The sequence below is a fragment of the Cricetulus griseus genome, chromosome 5, assembly GCF_003668045.3.
Source record: "Cricetulus griseus strain 17A/GY chromosome 5, alternate assembly CriGri-PICRH-1.0, whole genome shotgun sequence".
NCBI classification, from domain to species: Eukaryota; Metazoa; Chordata; class Mammalia; order Rodentia; family Cricetidae; genus Cricetulus; species Cricetulus griseus.
In genome coordinates this window covers 11,568,205-11,580,211 of record NC_048598.1, presented here as the reverse complement: position 1 = coordinate 11,580,211, position 12,007 = coordinate 11,568,205, and the positions used below count along the sequence as shown (strand labels likewise).

General features: G+C 51.3%; 1 protein-coding gene across 3 annotated transcripts in view; it reads left to right on the top strand.

Moving 5' to 3' along the window:
• The window catches only part of Susd4 (sushi domain containing 4), a 111,513-nt gene extending 102,154 nt beyond the window's left edge, over positions 1-9,359 (top strand). For all 3 annotated transcript variants that reach the window (XM_035445671.1, XM_035445673.1, XM_035445670.1), the window contains 4 exons: positions 2,731-2,922; positions 3,590-3,734; positions 6,564-6,946; positions 7,999-9,359. In XM_035445671.1, coding sequence (XP_035301562.1) covers positions 2,731-2,922; positions 3,590-3,734; positions 6,564-6,946; positions 7,999-8,027 — 749 coding nt within the window. In that variant the 3' untranslated portion in view covers positions 8,028-9,359. The remainder of the gene's footprint in view (positions 1-2,730; positions 2,923-3,589; positions 3,735-6,563; positions 6,947-7,998) is intronic.
• The last annotated feature ends 2,648 nt before the right edge of the window (positions 9,360-12,007 follow it).

The window sequence follows — 12,007 nt, the reverse complement described above, 5'->3', positions numbered from 1 at the left end:
GTGTGTGTGTGTGTGTGTGTGTGTGTGTGTGTGTGTGTATACATATATATGTGTATATATATATGATTTTATATATATATATATATATTCCACTATATATACTGGTGAGTTCACCATCATGCAGAATTTCTGCCTATGGTATATTTCATTTAGCATAATACCCTTGGTGTTCATCTGTGTTTTTGAAAATGGCAGAGTTCACTTTTTAAAATCTGAGTCATGTTCCATAGGATACATCACATTTCCTTTGTCTGTTCATCAGCTGGTAGACAGACACTTCATATACCTTTACTCACAGGAAGGGTCTCCACTCACGTAAAGCACTCACAGAGGTGCAGGGTTTAGGAAGCCCCAGCAGACAGTTGGTCCTGTCAGCCCTGGAGGCCACTGGGGTACCCTTCCCCTCACCCTTCCAGGAACCAGTGGGGGCACAGTTACACAAAAGAGGGCTAAGTAAAGGAGGAGCCTATACTATTGCATCCTTGGAGTCCTCAGAGGTATGAAGATTGCGGGTGCCTTTACTCTGTCCTTCCTGGTCACCAGCCATCCTTGCTGGCCGTCTTGCTTACCTCCTAAGCACCCTGTGAGTAGCTAGCCTGGACAGAGAGCCCTTTGCAGAGACAGAAACAGAAGTGCATGGGGTTATTGTGCCATGGTGTGAGCAGTGCAGGGGTGCATTGCCAGCCCAGGGAACAGCCCCAGACAGCAGGAAGCTCAGTGCTAAAGTCAGAAGTCAAACTTCAGTGTTTCCTGGGCCTACCTGGAGGCCCCTCTCATCCGACACCATTTAGCTGTGCACACCCCCAGCCTCGGCTCCATCCCTGGGTACGTGCTCCAGCCGGGCTACCTGCTACAGACCTCACCTTTTAGACTCCCTGCTGGAAGCTGCCTCAAGTGTCCCCTTCACTCTCTGCCCTGGAGTGGCTTCCTTTGCTCCAGCTTCTCCAAGACAAACCTCCACCATTCTACTTTCTACGGGGACCCCAGCAACCCCTTCTCCCAACCAGCCGGGAGCTGCAGTGCCCTGCTCTTGCTAATCTTGTAACTTCCCAGTTGTCTTTGCCATTTTTCTACCTCCTCATTGAGTTCCTTTAATGCTCAGGTCCTAGCCAACCCCATGGACCCACTATTAGAGGCTGGCTGTGAACTGAGGCCTTGGCAGCATCCCTAAGGACAGCCCTCAGATACCTCTTGCTCCATGAGGGCACTGAGATGAGAAGGGATTGCTGGGGGCCACTGGCTGCTGAGTAGTTCCGCCAGAGTTCAGTTCCGTACCTGTGTCTACAGCGAGCCTCTGTTCCCTCTCCGCTCGCTGCTTCTCTTAGCTTGTCTCCTCATCTTTAAAAGAGTCAGTAGGATCTACATTGCGGCATTGTTTGCAGGGTTAGAGATAAGGCACATCTTGGAACACCTCCATCAGGGGGCCCTATAGATGAACACGAGTGGAATCTGAGATAGGTTATTAACTAGTAATCTATTGGGGATTTATACTCACACGAGGAATCAGTAACCAGACTGGCACTCTGAGCGGTCTGGTCCCAGAACGCTTCCCAATGCTGGCTTAACCCTGAGAGAGAGCCCCTGGCTCTCCCTTGCCCTTATCTACACTCTTCTATGTACCTGTGACCACACATGTTTGGGCGTGGTCAGCAGTACATGTAATCAGGGTCTCTCCCTACAAGGCCCATCTTTTTATCCAGCTCAAATAACACACACCACATGCTCTCTGAAAGCTTTGGCCAGTTTGAGGTGTGGTGCAGGGTGCCAGGGGGTTCTACACTAGCCAGAGTACTTGGCTATTCCCAGGAAGGGCCCCAAAAGTTGACTCACTTTTGCGTTTGTCTGTCCTGGTTTTCAGCCTTCTGAGGTGTGATCTGAAAGGCAAGCATTGGTAGAATGTGGTCTGATTGTCTCCTTAGGAGTGTTTAAGTGGCATGCTGTTTAGTTCCAAGTCCTGCAGACAGAGAGCTCTTTGTGGCATGCGATGAATTTGTCAGCTCCTCTAATACCGTCTGTCCAGTGTCAGAAATATAGCCCAGATGTGATCTCAAAGGTGGGAGGCCGAAAACAACCTTCTTCCCCCAACATCATACAGCATGGGTCAGAAAACCCTTAAATATCATCAAACAGAACAAGCTTCCACTTGACAGAGAAGAAGACCAGGACTTAGAGGGTAAAGGGACGCATCTAAGGTCCCATGCTGTGTTGACGGAAGAAAGCCTGGGGCCCTGGTAGCACCTGTTTGTGAGGGGCCAAGGCTAAGACTACAAATAGAAGTAGGAGAGTCCCATCATGCCTGCCCTTGGCTGAACCCTGCAGGCTGTGAGGGGGTCAGGCGAGGCCATGGCTCCTCCATTTGAACCGTTCCAGATGACTGCTTGGGTAACAGAAGGAGACTTGGCAGCACTGTGCCATTGGGTAAAGATTTTGCCCATAAATATCTTAATTTTATTTACTAGGTTGTCTGGCACATAATAGCATGCATTATTAATAGAGTAGCTTAATACTATCTGTTAAATAGGCACACTCTTCACATCGTACGAGGAGCCTCTCTTTACGATGTACTTTACAACACCACATGACAACATGCGTGCTCAGAATATCATAGCAGGCTTCCTTCCACTGTCTGGCCCCAAACCTTAGTCTGTTGGCCGTACCTGTATCATGTCTGAAGGGCCCCTCCCAGGAACCCGTTGGTTCTGAAACTTTTATTTCCCCCAACTGCCCAAGTCTGTCCGCTACCTCCCATGGTGAGTCACGGAGATTTCATCTGCCACCCGAGGCCTTGTGAGCGCTACAACCACGGGACCGTGGTAGAGTTCTACTGTAATCCTGGCTACAGCCTCACCAGTGACTACAAATACATCACCTGCCAGTATGGAGAGTGGTTTCCTTCCTACCAAGTCTACTGCATCAAATCAGGTGAGACTAGAGGCTACACCCTTGGGGGAGGCTGGTCCTCTGAGAGCAGTCTTCAAGCCTTGGCCAGGCTGCGTCCTGAATGACACCTTGCCTTATGGTGAGCCTCAGGACCAGGCTGTAGAAAATGAACCATTATGGAGATGGGTGGCTGTGTTGGACTCTGCCAAGGGATTCCCAGCCTTTTTCAGAAGGTCAGGAATATTTATGAACTGAATCAGAGCCCTGGCACCCAGGGAAGAATTCAACTTCTGCAGTTTCTCACAGCCTTGGTGCTGTCCACAGGTAAGGCTGCAGGCCCATGGGCGTAATCAGAATTATGTGCATGGTTCAGGGATCTGAGCAGTGGATGACCCCACCCTTCTCTTCCATTGAGGGACACTCATCCAAATAGGAATGATGTTTCTGTGGATAAGAACTGATCTCACGCAAGTGGAGACTGTATGCAAGCTCCACGGGCTCCTGGTAAATGATGTCTTCAACCCAGCAGGACCCATGCTAGAGATAGGTTTTTGTGTTGTGTGGGTCCTAACATGATTTACATATGTACTGCATGTATGATATGTCTATTGAGTCCCAGGAGGCATACCACGGCTACCTCATGTACTAGGTGACCACCCACCAAAGGAACATGGTACCTCATGCCTGGCTTTGTTATCTCTCATGGCAGAGCAAACGTGGCCTGGCACCCATGAGACCCTCCTGACCACATGGAAGATCGTGGCATTCACAGCCACCAGCGTGCTGTTGGTGTTACTGCTAGTCATCCTGGCCAGAATGTTCCAGACCAAGTTCAAGGCTCACTTCCCTCCCAGGTCAGTGCAGCAGAGAGAGCACAGATGAAGACAGAGCTTGAAGGTCTGGGTAGATTGTTAGGGAGACAGCACCAGGATGGAGATAGGCCTCATCCCTGCCTCCCTGGGCAGGCCACTCTGGAGCAGGCACTCTGGGGGACTGGAGGAGAGGACCAGGCCAGGAATGCAAGCTGTGCATGCCCCATCAGGAGCACCCCCACACATATCACGATCCACCTACTGTGGCCCTAGAAGACGACTTACATAGACCTGGGGAGGCATCAAGGTCAGGTATGTGACATGGCAGAGGTCAAAATAGGGCAGGAAGCTTCAGAAAGGAGAGCAGGCCTGAGTGGGAAACCAGGAAGGGCCTAGGATGGGACCCGGGCTTCAGATGGTGGTTCTCTCTCCTCCTTGGCTGCACCTGAGGACTGAGGTTAGTGTCCTCATGCCTGTGTCCTCCTCACTCCATGACTGCCCTTACAGCTGAACCTTGACAGCGCACAGCTTTCTTTACCTCTCAGTCAGTCATCCTCATCCCTAAGTTGCCCTCACAATGGTGCCTAATTATCAGAACAAGAAATTTGAAGTTCATGCCTGAAAAAACAAACAACAACAACAACAAAAACTATGCTTTGGGCAAGAAGGAGGCTCCTGGAATCAACTCTATCCCCTCAATACAGCCCCATAGCTCTCACCTCCCAGGAGTGTGGAGAGGAACAGGAGTGGCAGTTTCCCAAACCTCACACGTCCCAAGAGCTTCATCTTGCTTAGCAGTTCTCCTGAACCTGGCAGCAGAAACACCATAGGTCACACTCAGCAAGTGCCTCACTCTCCCCAGCTGCGTGTACTGGGTGTAGGGGTCACTTATGTCCTTCCCAGGCCCAGGGTTGTATCAGCACCTCCCTGGTGGCATCACTAAGCTTTCACTGTGGTTCCAGAACCTTCCTTTCTTCTCCTCCTCAAACCTTCCATCTGCTCTGCGTCTTCAACATTATTTCTTATTAATCAAGGGACCATGTTCTATCACTAAGCAATTACACTTTCTCAAGAAGGCCAAAGGATCATAAGAAAAAGCTACACTACACCACTGTGGTTTACAGTGTGTGAACAAACCTTCAGATGGCCCATAGAGAAAGATGGATGGATGGATGGATGGATGGATGGATGGATGGATGGATGGATGGATGGATGGATGCTTGGAAGAGTTTTCTAATATATGGACTACTAGGATGTCTTTGAAATTTTCTCAAGACTGACTTGATGGTTTTCCTTTAGTTGTTTAGTTTAGTTCCTTTAGTTGTTTAGGGCAAGTTGTTGTCATCTGTCAAAATGGAGTACAAGGTATGCAAGGGCATGCCAAGGACAGACGACTGTGTTTTCCAGATCCCAGGTGTTTAATGTCAACACATATGAAAGTCACATGGCATGACTGGATCTGTGCAGAGGGGACTGTGGCCCGAGCATGGGCTGTTAGGGTAAGAAATGAGCAGAGGCATCAGCCTGCTTGGGTCTGACAACAGGAAAGCAAGGAGCAGGGAGGAAGTCCTGAGTGAGCCAGATAGGCTGATGGGAGACCATGGAGGCCAGAGAGGGGTGAGCACAGTTTGTTCTGGGAGGGTGAGCAGCACCAAGCTAATTGCCTTCCTGCCTGCCTGCCTTCCTTCCTGCCTGCCTGCATTCCTGCCTTCCTTCCTTCCTTCCTGCCTGCCTTCCTGCCTGCCTGCCTTCCTTCCTTCCTGCCTGCCTTCCTTCCTGCCTGCCTTCCTGCCTGCCTGCCTGCCTGCCTTCCTTTCTACCTGCCTTCCTTTCTCCCTCCCTCCCTCCATCCCTTTCTTCCTTCCTGCCTGCCTTCCTTCCTTTCTGCATGCCTTCCTTCCTTCCTTTCTCCCTTCCTCCCTCCTTCTTTCCTTTCTTTCTTTCTTCCTTCCTTCCTTCCTCCCACCTTCTAGGGAGTGCAAGCCTAGGTGGTCTCTTGCCTTCTCTGGGTAGCCTCTAAGGACTGGAGCAAGAAGGCAATGCCATAATCCCCGAGCTATTGCAGGTGTTTCAAATAGCCGTCCCTGTCATGTGAATAAGCAGCACGGGCTGATGCCGCCCCTCCCCCATAAATGCCGTGTCCAGACATTCCATGTCACCTCCCAGAAGCACTCACACCTAAACAGATCACCTCCACTTTCTGCTGTGTCATCCTCTGGCCTCCTCTTCTAACTTCAGTTCCCAGCAGAAGAAATAAGCAGCCACGCTCTAGACTGTTTTACTCACCGCTGTGGGCCCTTCTGGAGCCAGGGGCAGAACCTGGTGGTAACACACATCTCCTAGGGTCAGGTTCAGCACCACGGCGTGTTCACCTGACATCAGAAACAAGGGCCAGACCAGGAGCTGGGAGGGAGCACCCTCGGGTATGCCAGGCTGTGTGTGTGCTCCACCCGGGAGGGAGCACCCGAGGGTATAGCAGGCTGGCCTCCCTGCCATGTAAATCCCTCACAGCAACTGTACAGGTTCTCTCTGGGCCGTTGGAATGACACAGTCAGAGGGGCAACTAATAGCCCACCTTTTTAGTTTTCTGTTGTGTTTTGTCTCTCTCTCTAAAGTTGAGTGGTATGGTTTTGTTTGTTCCTTTTGTTCTGTTTTGTTTTTACAAAGAAGAGGCCTAATAAACACAGACCGATTGTGCCCTCTGGGCACTTAGTGTCACCCTCCTGTAGGATGGAGAGTGCTATAAGGAAAACCTCCCGCAGCACCAGGCCATGGTGCCAGGAACACCTGAGAGAAGAGACTGTTTCTCCACACTGTCTCATTCCTGGAGTGGTGTAGACCCTGACGTGTTCCTCCTCTTCCTCTGCACAGGGGTCCTCCCAGGAGCTCCAGCAGTGACCCTGACTTCGTGGTCGTGGATGGAGTGCCCGTCATGCTCCCGACCTATGATGAGGCTGTGAGCGGAGGCTCCAGTGCCTTAGGCCCCGGGTACCTGGCCTCCGTGGGCCAGGGCTGTCCTTTACCTGTGGATGACCAGAGCCCTCCAGCATACCCCGGCTCCGGGGACACGGACACAGGCCCTGGGGAGTCCGAAACCTGTGATAGCACCTCGGGCTCTTCTGAGCTGCTCCAGAGTCTATATTCAGCCCCCATGTGTCAAGGGGGCAACCACCCTGCCCCAGACACCCCTGAAACAATTGCGAGCACAGCCGAGGAGGTGGCATCCTCCAGCCCAGGCATCGACATTGCAGATGGTAAGTATTTGCTAAGCTGTGGCCAGCTCCCCGGCTCAGGGTCAAGGCCGTGGGCCTGCTTATTTACCCGGCTGTCATCGCTTCTCACTCTCTCTACTTGTAGGTCTGTCGACAGGCCAATTGTCTTAAAGAATGATCATAATTTTGTGAGTAATAATCCCAGGAATAGAAATTCCATGTGGCCCCAGAGGGTACCGAGTTCAAAGGCTAAGAGTAGACAGTGCTTCAGCTTTGATGCCTCCTGTAAGACAGGGGTTTTGTCTTCTTGTCCTTTAATTGAATAGGACTTCTGACGGTGCTGCCCGGGAAGAGAATCGCACACAGGCAGAGGAACAATCTAGATGTGTGCACCAGGCCCCAGCACATCTTTCAAAACTGACTTAAAGAAGGCTGGTTCTCCTATGCTGCCGTGCACACTGGGAGGCGTTGGGAGGCTGGTGCCGTGAGGAGTGCTGCCAGCCTCACCTGTCGGGCCCCCATGCCCACCTGACCCCAGAGAAGTGCTGTGTGCATAGAAGTCACGTTACCCAGTGTAAAAGAAGTGGAAGCTGCATCAGGCCTGGGGAAGATTATAGCCCATGAAAACAGTAAAATGTGTCGGAGTCATCGGGGCTCCACTCTCCAGGGGAAGGAAGCCTGGCGCCACTCTGTAAAATCACATTGGTTCCAGAGTGTGGCCCCAGTAAACAGCAGAAGCAGGACACCAACGAGCCTGCTAGCCCACAGAGCACCCTCCCTGTGCCCCACCCTGCTTCTCTGTGCTTGAAATTGTAACCTGTTGGCTTGAGTGACTGTGAGAGCTTGTGCTGAAAGTCTAATGTTGTCCTTTTTATGAGCTGGATATAAAATCACAAACTGGTCTCTGGCAAATAGATAGGATACAGGGCAGGGAGAAGGGATGCTGTTTTATTTGACCTTTAAAGGATTCGTGGAACTGAACATTTTCCTTTCTTCACTGATTTCTGGGATGGGAGCAGTTTTAATGAGACTCATAATTCCAGATCGTGTAGCTTTTAGTTGTACTAAGCAAATAACCACCTTTTCCTTTCCAGAGATCCCTCTAATGGAAGAAGATCCCTAGTTGGGTGAAGTCCTGCTAATGCCACTGTCCCCTTTGGGGGAAAGAGCCTTGAACTTTGGAGTGAGGCCACAGGACAGAGCTTGGGAGAAACTGGGGCATTTTCTAATCTATCTACATGGGGACAGTGACCACACCACACATATCCAACAGGACTGCGGGTCTGCACACCAACAGTCGCCGTGCGTCCTAGTGGGACTCGCGGGCCCGTCATGACCTGCAGGGAACAAAGGGCAGAGGGGACTCTCTGCATCACCCCCATGACAGAGTGTGAGACAGTGGCACACACATCCTGACAATTCACATATCCTGTTGGCTTGTGTTACCAGCACTCCCCGCCCCTCTGAAAGCATGTCACATTGTATAAATCCGCTTCTAAAATCTGCTGTGAACTGTCTAGGGACACTAGATCTGGACAGGCCTGTCTCTGTAGAAAGCCCATGTTAACCGGCCAGCCCAGGAGCAGATCCTTCTCTGCCCTCATTAGTAAGGGACGGGCTCCCAAGGCAAGACTCTCATGTAATACTCAGACCATCTTCTACACCGGGACAACTGTCCAAAGCAGGATGTGGCGGTTCGGGTGAGAAAGGGAAGAAAAAGAAGCCAACTCTGCTTTCTGAAAATGTCTTCATGCAGAGCCCCCCATGCTCTGTGCTGCCCCCTGGTGACGAGCATCGGTGTTTGTATTCGTGGTCTGGCAGTGGCTCCGTGGCCTGGGATAAACCTGTGACTTTTCCCACGGTTGAGGACACGTTCAGATCTTGTGGTGGACTGAGTGATTTGGTAATGTTTGGTTTGGGTATTTCAGAAAGACTCCACTCGTGTTTATCTGCTCGCCCATGCCTTCCTTCGAGGGTCGTTGTTATCACATTGTCCCTGACCCTAAAACGTAACCATCCTTTTATTTTACAAAACGTAAGTTTCTGTAAAACACATTCTGCATCCGAAGAAAGTGTAAGTCGGCTCTTAACCCCGCTCCCTCCAGCTCTCTTTGTGCTGCAGAGTCTGCAGGCTGGCCTCTCAGCCCCGAGCCACCCTGCCCTCTTGCTTTCAGGGGGCCTTTGGTCCTGCCTGCCCGCCATCCTGCGTTCCTACTGTGAGGGTTTCATGGCGCCCACTGGGTGTTGTGCCTAAGAACCCCCAGTCCAGAAGCGTCTCTTCAAATATATGTTGGTCTGTGGCGTCGCTTCCATTCCTCCTCTGGGTTTCAGACAAATATAAACAAAACTCTCATCCATAAAATCACTGTGCTGGCAGAGCAGCAAGGGCTGGAAGCTTGATCGAGTCCTGTTTTCTCTCGACACAGACTGATTAAAAATTAAAAAGAAAATGACAGCCTGATGCGTGCCTTTAATGGTAGAGTGGAGAGGGGAGGGTGGGAAGGGCCTGACAGTGATCCCAGGTGATGAAATAAAACATAGGATGAAGGACACACAGCTGAAGGAGCTACCACACGAAAAGGGCAGGCTTCGCCCTGGTGACAGTGTGCTGAGCCCATGGTTACAACTGTGGGTAACTGCCGATTGCTTGCATGGTGGCCTCATGCTGTCTCTGGTGAAGCCCAGTCCCACACTATCGATTCCATTTATTCACAGGAGTTGATGTGTGGGGAAGTGCCACTGCCTTGACGGTGTATGCCTCGGGGAACCGGGCCCGCCATAGGCACTATCTCCCAGGGAGCCAGACCTTGGCTCTTCATTCCCTCCTATGCCTCTTCGTGTAGGTTGTGTCTGAGAGACCTCCCGATAAGAGTTTCTTCTCCCATGAGGCAGGCAGGGAGAGGTGTGCAGAGCTGTCTGAGGCCATCCCTGTCTCTTTCCAGTAAATGCTCCAGCAGCAGGACAGAGTTGCCACCAGGCCCCAGGAAGACAGCAGCAGACATCAAGGAGTTTGTCAGCATTGCTCCCACACAGGCCGGTGGGAAGGCCACTGCTACTCAACTGTAACATCACACAATGCCCAAACCAGTCACCTGGACCCTGCTGGCCATCGCTCAACTTTGTATTCCCATCAGTTATTTCCATCACACAATTTGCTCTTTATTTTCCCACCCTAGTTGCTTCGGACAGAAAGAACCTTTGTGAGATTCCAAGCATGGTGTGGTCCCAACACAATTCTTTTAAATATCCCTAAGGCCCTGTGGTGTGAGGGAGCAGGCCACCTTCCGCAGACCTCCTCTGTGTGAAACAAACCTGGCTGTGGAAGAGGGAGCCAGGCCAACGCTGGGACTCTCCTCGGGATACCTCAGTGCTTCATCCAAGTTGCTGCACAGCAGGCCAGTTCTGGCTGACTGGGTCCCCATCATGAGCACAGCACAAGTGGCAGGCATCTTCACACTTCATTGCCGTGTAGCTTTTCTTAATTGCAAGGTTGTGATTTGCCTGTGTGGGTGCTTCAGGCCCTTTCCCACCTAATTACACCCGGCTTAGCAACTGGCACACGGAGAAGGCTGCCTTCTGTTACTACAGAAATGGTCCCTGGCCGCCAGCAAGTCCAAGTTATCAAATGCAAAGACTCCTGGTCCACAGCCCATTGGAGCCGGTGGTTTCTCATACTCCATCCTCCCTCTGCACAGCAGGCATTCGAATCCCCTCCCCCTCAGACAGCCTCGGGCTCTAGCGGCTACCTCAGCGTACCATGGGGGAGGGTGGGCTTCAGAACCTGCCTCCTCGGGTACCACCTGGCTGTGAACTTGCATCAGTTGCTAGCTCACTGGGCCTTTGTTTCTTCAAGCAGAAATTCAGAATAGTTCCCCCCTGCTTTCATTGCCAGGCTGTGGACGACAACTGATCTAAATCAAGCAGACACAGAGGGCATTTGAGACATGGCAGCTGTAGGTCCCGTGTGAGTAGGGGAGTGGCTGTCATATAGATGAGTCCCACATACCTTTGACCAGCCTTGGTCCCTTTGCCCTCCAGTGTGTTTGTAGATGAGGCTTATTAGGGGCTATCCAAGTCAGAGAGACTGAGATAAGCCACGTCTGTTCCTGGAATTGTACTCCCAGGAGCCCAGCCCCAGCACACTAAGCTTTTGTATAAATGAAGTTTCAGTGCATGGGTCATCAGGCCTCTGTGCTTATTGCAGCCCAGCCCATCTCTGCTCACGGAGGGCTGGAGAACCCCAGAGTCCCTCCGCCCCCACACAGACTCTGAGGGCTAACTCATCTCCACAGGCAGCCCTGTAGATTATCACTAACCTGCTTCCTTAATTTTATTGTCTATTTTCAATTTAAAGCATAAAAGTTAATGCCCACACATTTTCCAAGGTGACAAAGGGGAAATCCGCAGGTAAAGACAAGCTGGTCTAGCAAGCTAAACAGGGCCCCAGAGACTGTTGGTCACTTGTAAGGATGAACACTGAGCATGGTGGCCCTGAAGTCATAAAACTTAATGTAGAGAGTGTATGTCACTGTGCATGTGGTTAACTGCCATATTGGGCAGTGTGCCACCCTACACTATGAGAAACCAGTCTCCGGGTGCCTGCCATTTATCATTCTGAGTGATCAAAGAGTAGACTGACTACCGGAAAGAGAGTAGGGAACATCCTGAGAGCTTCATGCACAGATCCCAAGAGTCTGGTAGTCCCAGGAGGCCTGGCCCGTGTTCCCCTGAGGCCAATGGCGGAAGAAATCTAGCAGGTGGAGTTTAGGAAAGGCCATGCAATGGAGCCCAAAGGAACAGACTGACATCTGTCTGGAGGCAGGGAGAAGTCTTTATCGACCTACAATGTGCACCTTACCTGTGTTCCCTAGTTCAGTGGGCAGATAGGCAGGTACAATCTAGAAGCTGAAGACATCTGCTTTTGGTGAGAGCCTCCGTGAGGGCTTGGGTCTGTGCTAAGGGGCTTAGCAGACTGTCTCACAGGAGAGGGAAACCATTGAAAAGTTTGAAATCAGGACACTCCCAGGGTGTGATGGAGCAATGTGAGCTGGGCTGAGAGCTACTTTGAAGGCAAATGTGATTTAGTAGAGCATGGATCTCAGA